General features: G+C 33.3%; 1 protein-coding gene across 1 annotated transcript; it reads right to left on the reverse strand.

The window, feature by feature from the left end:
• Nucleotides 1-362: 362 nt before the first annotated feature.
• Nucleotides 363-848, reverse strand: LOC104243042 (uncharacterized). The gene has a single exon (XM_009798168.2). The coding sequence runs from the start codon at nucleotides 846-848 to the stop codon at nucleotides 363-365; it is 486 nt and encodes a 161-aa protein (XP_009796470.1).
• Nucleotides 849-8167: the final 7319 nt, after the last annotated feature.

Raw genomic sequence — 8167 nt, forward strand, 5'->3', positions numbered from 1 at the left:
TAATACAACAGATCTCATTAAAAAAAAAAAGTAAAAATCTGAGAGATAAAAAAGATCGTATTATATGATCGTTTAATAAAATGAAGATAAGAGATTCTAAGTGATCTCATATGCTGCATTAAGTCTGATGAATCATATTGTGATTAAATCTGATGAATCATATTGTGGATGTAGTGTACAAGATACGAGTTCATTCGAAACCAGCATACTTTGGATAAGCATACTTTGGATAAGATCATGTATAAATGTTTAAATATTCACTAAATAAGTACAAATAATAGATTTCATTTCCATTAAATCAAATTGACTGTCATAGTTTAAACTCAGAACTCATAAAACTTGAATTCTGAATTCTACTCTGATCATGTTGTTAGCCTTTCTCTAGTAGTTTTTGAATGCACCAAATGCTCATCCTTCTTGTTTTTCCTTGGACGCAGCAATTTAGACAGAAACCCTCTTTTCTTCTTCTTCCCGTTATCTTCCATTTCTCCTTCTTCCCTCCTCGGAACAAAAATCAGTGATCTACTCTTTGTAAGCACATTATTACTCTTATTACCACTTCTCAAAATAGCTATAGTTTTCGTCCTGCGATATGACGGAGAAGAACACGACGAAACATCGGAAGAGGAAGATAAAGAAGACAAAGATGACGAAGAAGAACAAGACGAAGTAATTGTTGTAGTATTGCTACGTGATGTTTTTGAAAGCTTAGAGAGCTTTTCACTTAGACAAAGGGAGCAAACCCCTGGAGATTGCTGGTGTTTTGAATGCTTTTTGCATAACATAGTACAGGGCTTTGCTTTGTTGATTTGTTGCTGATTTTTGAAAATTCTCCATTTGTTTTCCATGTTGTGTGTGTGTGTGTGTTTTTGTTGGAAGTGTGGGGCTTTGAGGGTATAAATAGAATGAAAGGTGCATGGCGCAGGTGGTTTCGGTGATAGTTCATGTGAGTTTCATAGCGTGCTTCTTGAAATATTATTAAACGACTATTTTTGACGAGTTGTCATTTGTTGAGTTTTGAAAAGTACTTCTGTTGATGGCCCAAAATGCAGTGCTAGAAATTGAAATTAAAAAGGGACGGTCAATTTTGGGTAGGCAAAGCAAGTTGTCTTCGGAAAAGGTGGGGTTGTATGAAGAATTTAACTTTTAATTTATGCACAAATACTATAAAATTATTTATATAGTTACGTTACTTATAAGGTGATTATACGTAAATATTTTTGATAATTGTTCTTCCTCTGTTTGAATTTAGATGACACATTTCACTTATCGAGAGTCAAATTGTGTGAAGTTTGGCCAATATTTTAAAATATATTTTGTTATCATATTGATATGAGAAAAATTGTAACTTATAGATACTTTTTAGTAAGTTTTGTATATCCAAATTTTAATTTTAAAATACTAAGTTAAATAATTTAGCTTCAAAGTTTAGTCAAATTGACTCTCGATAAGCGAAATGTGTCATCTAAATTGAAACAAAGGGAATAATTAGCAAAGTTTAACTTTTATGCACTTTTATATTATTAGGTTTCCTAAAAGACAACTACAAATAACTTTTATATTATTAGGTTTCCTAAAAGACAACTACAAATAATCTTGTTAATAAGTGGAATTAGTATATAGCATTAAAATAAGTCAGCTTGCTTGCTACATATATAACACGGTATAATACATTGAAAGAGTATATATATGAACTATTCATGTTGTTAATGTATATTACAAGTTAAATTCTACTATTGGTAATATGATTAAAACGGTAACTAACTTGTTATAGTAGATAAAACTACACCAATTGTACAAATAAAGTATTCGGTACTATCAGTTTGTATAACTTAACCTTTGTTGGAAAATGGCTTGAAGTGATGGTCTAAGGATGGAGAGAAAAAACTTAAGCTAGGTGGTTACACAAAATTACATTACTCTATCATGACTAAGTAATAAATTAATTAAGCTAAAAATACGCATTAATGAACTAAAACTGAATAATAAAGTTTAGTGTTACATATCATGTTATTATTTTAGTGTCTATATGGAGTGTAAGTCAAAAAACAATTCCAAATGAAATCTGTGGCTAAGGAAGCCTAACCATACTGCACTCTTCCATATGGAAGTTGAATCAGGTTTCTAATTCCCTCTACTTCAATAGTTATTCGGGAACAGAAAAGTATAGGTAAATAAAAAATAGATGAAATTTGACGAGGACGACTTTAGTAAGATCAAAATCTAACATTATTATGCATTTTTTGTTTAATTATATGGTCACGTTTATTTCAAGTTAGCACATATTTAAACTTCAAATTAATTCCTCACCTTTAAACTTTCAATTAAAAATTTAAGGGAGCATATATAAGATCGCTGATTTTACTTCTTTCCATTTGATATTTAATAAGTGTTCATTGACTTCACTTTTATAGAAGATGACAAAATCTATTGAACCAGAAAATAAGGTGGCGACCCCCCTTATCTCAACAACTGCAAATCATCCAAACCCCACTAAACTTAGTCACCCTTAAAAGTTGCAAAGCAGTCAATGAAGCTCGTAAAGATTGAAAGAGCCAGGAAATTGCTATACTGAGATGGAGAATATTTGAAATTGAAATTGAATTTGAAGTAGAAAAAAATGTTTTGAGTTAGAATTTGGACAGTTAATGGTGCAATTTGCACACATAGACGACATCAAGACTCCCATTTAAGACATAGCCGAAGTTCTAACAAGAGGAGTAACTTTGTCTGAAATTTAATTTTTTGGAAAAGCTGGCTGTAGATTATATGAAAGCGCACAAATAAGCCGCCCCATGAAATTTTTATCATTTTCAGTAATATTTCTCGGGCTAACTCGTCAGAAAGCCCAACAATTCACATGTTGTTCTAGGTAGAAATAGCATGGGTTGGCCATTTTTGAACTGGTTGTTAAAAATAGCCAAATATTCAAATGTTATTAAAAATATTTAGTTTTAATGTGAAAATAAAATATGGACGAAATATTCTTAAAATACGGAACAAATCCAACACAATATATTGGAGTTTTGAACTTTACAAGTAAAACTCCATCATAATATGTTGGAGTTCGAAATTCCTTATACGTGAAAAAAATATTTACGCAACACAGCAAACATATATACTGTATTTATCATTCATAGATATACTTTCAGAAAATTACCATTTGTAGCTATATTTAAATTTTATATCAAATCCACATGTAGTATTGAAACAAGAGATCAATTATTTTAAATTAAAATAAGAGAGCTACAAGTTCTCGTAACTCGGTTGGTTAGACCACCCACTTAGTAAGCGGAGGTCTTGAGCTCGACGCTCAATGAGAGCATTTTATTTTTCTGTATTTTTATAATTCTCCTTGGTTGTATTCGTTGCATAAACAGTTGACACAAGTTGTATTCATTGCACGTCTGAATACAAGTGATACAAGCTGGTAATAATTAAACAGTAGTTGTGAATGTCTATTAGACAAATTATAGTTACGTACGGTAATTAGACTCTAAACTGTAGTGGTTTATGTGCGTTGAGTTAGTAATTGGACGGTAAATGGTGCAATTTGCACACGTTGTCAATCTCAGGACTCCCATTTAACGCATAGCCGAAGTTCTTAACAAGAGGAGTAGTTTCCTGTGAAATTTTCCATTAGTTAAATTTTTTTGGAAAAGCTGGCTAAAGATTAAATGAGAGCATATAAGTAGTAGCCCACTTAATTACTTAAACTAAAAATAGCAGAATATATATATATATATATATATATATATATATATATATATATAACTAAAAATAGCAGAGAATATTTGTGTGTATGTATAATTAGTATATAATCAGTGTATACCGGCTAAAATAATAAATAGTAAACTGGCGGCTATTTATGTAAAGATCCTCTGAAATTTTTACCATTTTCAGTAATTTATCTTGGGCTAATTCGTGAGAAAGCCCAACAAGTGATATGTTACATTGTTCTAGGTAAAAGTAGCGTGAGTTGGCCACTTCTTAGACTGATACTTAAATATAGCCACATATTCAAATGTAATGGAGAAATAGTCAATTTTAATGCGAAAGTAAAATTTGGACAAAAATACTCTTACTTAAAACACAGAATAAATTCAGTGCAATATGCTGGAATTTTGAGCTTTTACAAGTAAAATTCTATCATAATATGTTAGAATTCGAAACTCTCTATATGTATATTATACTGGATTTCAAACTTTTACAAGTTAAGCTGCTCCATAATATGTTGGAGTTCAATTAAGTAGTACGTCTTCTCCTTGTTCTTCATTGTCTTTATTTCTTTGTCATCTTCCATTAGCAAGTAAAAACCAACTAAAATCATAGCAAACATCATTCCATGAAATTATATTAAGAGTTTGGATATAGGGAATGCTGGAGACCTTCCCAACCACCCAAATTAACTATTGGAAGAACCCCAAAGTTGAAGTGATGCAGTAGATTTGAAAAGATACGAAACTAACAATGAATAAATGGGAACAGACATAGAGCTCTTGTTGAAAATAATACGAAGAAGAATATGAAAAACAATCTAAGTATTACGAGGATTATCCACGTTGCAATTTTGAGTAGCTAAAATGTTCGGACATCGGCGTCCATATTATTCATCTCCATCGTCACTCTCTTATGTCCTATCTCTCTATATAATACCCATTGTTTCTATATGTTAAGATTTAGATCTTATTAGAGAGTATTTCAATATTAAATTGTATATTAGATTGTGTCTGATGGTGTAGTCAAAGATTGTGGGTAAAAGCTATGATTTTAGGGATACATTTTGAATTATGTCTTTAGCTTTGTGTATATATTCTAGGTGCAATCTATCTTTTGAAGTAAGAAGTGAAATACACTTACGTAATTCACATGGTATCAGAGCCTCTACGATCGGTAGAGACTCAAATACTTTTTTCGATTGCTTTTTCCGGCATCCACTTCTTCGGCGGATTTTTTCTACCATCTTTGACTTTCATTTCAAATACGTGAGGGTCGATCATTTAGTCCGATCTTACCCATCATATTCTCTCAAATCTCCGAAATAGTTATCGGTCAAAACTTGTTACACTCTGACCCAACTCCATTACTAATCTTCTTTCCCGGCCAAATCTTATGATTTTGGTGACAGAAAAAGAAAAGTATTCGGTTGAGTCTTGATTTGGTGGGTCACTTGAGAGGGAATTTTTCGTTTGAAGTAGAAGAGTAAAATTTTGGTTTTGATAAGCTTTTTCCAAAGTAAAGCTTTCTTTATTTCAAGTCATACTTTATTACTTTGTCTTTACATGTGGGAGCCATTCTTACAAGCTTTCTTGTCCAACAAAGTTTTCTATTTCATTACAAAGTGCCCTTCTTTGTCCTCTATCTCGCATTATTTTGTACACTTGCCTTCTTGAAATTTAAATATCAAAATGACAGGTGAGTCCTCCACGGTAGAAGAAGTTAAATCATTTTTCTCTCCAATTTTGAATCTTTTCACTATTACTACTGTTAAATTACAAGGTAGTAATAGTTACTCACCATGATCTTCTTCAGTTGATATGTGGTTCATGGCAAAGGTATATGAGGATCACTTAGTGAAAAATGCTAGTGAAATGAACATTAGTGAAAAGACTAAGTGGACCCGAATTGATGCACAATTGTGTAATTTTTTATGGAACTCTTTAGTTCCTAAATTACTCAACTTGTTTCAATCATGTAAAACTTGCTATAAAGTTCAGACTAAAGCAAAAGCTTTGTATACAAATGATATACAATAAATATACAAAAGAAGTTTCAGATTTAGTCCAACTTCAATAGAATAATCAAGATATGGTGAGTTAGTTAGGACAAATAGATACTTTGAAAGATTAATTTGACTCGCTCATGCTACTTTCTGCAAGTGACACCACCCAGGAGCAACAAAGAGATAAGTTCTTTATGGTTTTGGCACTGAAAGGACTTTGATCTGATCTCAGCCCTGTAAAGGATCAGATCTTGGCAAGCTCAATAATTCCTTCATTAGTTGAGGTTTCAGCTCGGCTATTGCGTATTGGAACAAAAATACTTGATACTAATAAAGTGGAGACATCTGCATTAGCTGTGCAAAATGAAAATCCACAAGAACAAAATGTCTATCAAAGAGGAAAAGGTAAAAGCAGCAGACCCTACTGCAACTACTACAACAAGCCAGCACATACTCGACAAACTTGTTAGAAACTGTATGGTCGACCACAACGTAAAAACAATCGCAGTACATCCCACATAGTTCAAAATGGTGGTGAAACAGATGATCAACATGCTGATTTTATTACTTTATATGGGGTGCTTATAGTGATTACCTACAGCATCAAGCGCCTAAACAATAGTCACCTCATCTGGCACCTCACAAACTGGTAATCCTTTTGCTTGTCTGAGCAGGTATTCACCCAATTGCTCATGGATACTGGATTCTAGTGCATCTGGACTCTGGTGCATCTGACCATATCTCTAGTAATCAGAATCTTTTCTCATACCTTATTCCTTCTTCAACCCTCTCTATGGTTACCTTGCTAATGGCTCATGAACTGCAGTAAAAGTAATAGGAGAAGTGCAACTTCTTCCCTCTATCTCTTTAAACTCAGTTTTATTTTCTCCGGAATGCCCATTCAATTTTTTCCATTTGTAAATTAACCAAAAACTTAATTGTTCTATCACTTTTTTTGCTAACTCTGTTGTTGTGCAGGACTAGAAAACAGGGAAGACGATTGGAACAGGATATGAGTCACAGGGACTATATCATATGTCCAAATCACAACTACCAGTTGCCTTCACTTCCGTTGTATCTGTTGATCTACTCCACCGTCGTTTTGGCCACCCAAGTCTTGCAAAAATTCAGAAATTAATTCCTAGTCTTTCTACATTGTCTTCTTTTGAATGTGAGTCTTTTCAGTTTGGGAAACACACTTGTACCTCATTTCCCAAAAGAGTCAATAGTAGGGCTTCATCTATGTTTAACATTCTTCACTCAGATATATGGGGTCCTAGCCGTGTTGTTTCAAGTTTAGGATTTCAGTATTTTGTTACCTTTATTAATGACTTCTCCCGCTGCACATGAGTATTCTTAATGAAAAATCATTTTGAATTGTTTTCTATGTTTCAAAATTTTTACGTTGAGGTAAGCAATCAATTTGGTGTTTCAGTAAAGGTATTACGTAGTGACAATGCAAAGGAGTATTTATTATCTCCCTTCCCTAGTTTTATGTCATCTCAAGGAATTACTCATCAGACTTCTTGTGCATATACTCCTCAACAAAATGGAGTTATCGAACGTAAAAATCGGCATCTCATTGAAACTACTCGTACCTTACTTATACACCATCACGTTCCTCTTCATTTTTGGGGAGATGTTGTTCTTATTGCTTGTTATTTGATCATTAGGATGCCCTCTTCTGTGTTGCAACATTAAAGTCCTCACTCAATTCTCTTTATAGGTCAAAATTCCTATCATTTACCTTTGAAAGTGTTTGGATGTACTTGCTTTGTTCATGATCACAGTCCTAGAAACGACAAACTCCAACCAAAGTCAATTAAGTGTGTCTATTTGAGATACTCTCGTTACTAGAAAGTTTATAAATGTTATGATCCAAAAGCACATAAATATTCTTTGCAGATGAAACCTTCTTTGAGACATCTCCCTATTTTTCACTAAACACTATAAGCAAAAATTTGATGCCTCAAGTTTTGCAGTGCCAATACTACTTGTGTCGTAGGTTAGTCTTCAAGACAGACCTCAAGGCACTCCTCCTGCTCTACAAGTATACTCCAAACGTGCTAGTCCTCTAGCTAATACTAATGATAACACTACTCCTGATCTGAATACGTTGGTAGCTTCCAGTGACTCATCTCATGCTCCTATGTCACCTGCTCCAGTCATGCCTTCATCAGATGATGTAACTCTACCAATTGCCATATTGTAATGACCTGACTAGTCGTTTTGAGCAATTATGCCCGGTTTGGCAGTTTGAGGTCTCGAGAAACTTTATATTATGTGTATTGACTTGCGTGCATGGTTAGATTCTGTTTTTGGATGATTCAGAGTCAAATTGGAAGAAGAAAACTAGTTTTGGAAGCTTAAACGATGAGAATTTGACCGGAATTGGACTTTTGAGTTAACGGCCCCAAAATGGGCTGTGGGTGATCTCAACAGCTT

Source organism: Nicotiana sylvestris, chromosome 10 (assembly GCF_000393655.2).
Source record: "Nicotiana sylvestris chromosome 10, ASM39365v2, whole genome shotgun sequence".
Taxonomy (NCBI): Eukaryota; Viridiplantae; Streptophyta; class Magnoliopsida; order Solanales; family Solanaceae; genus Nicotiana; species Nicotiana sylvestris.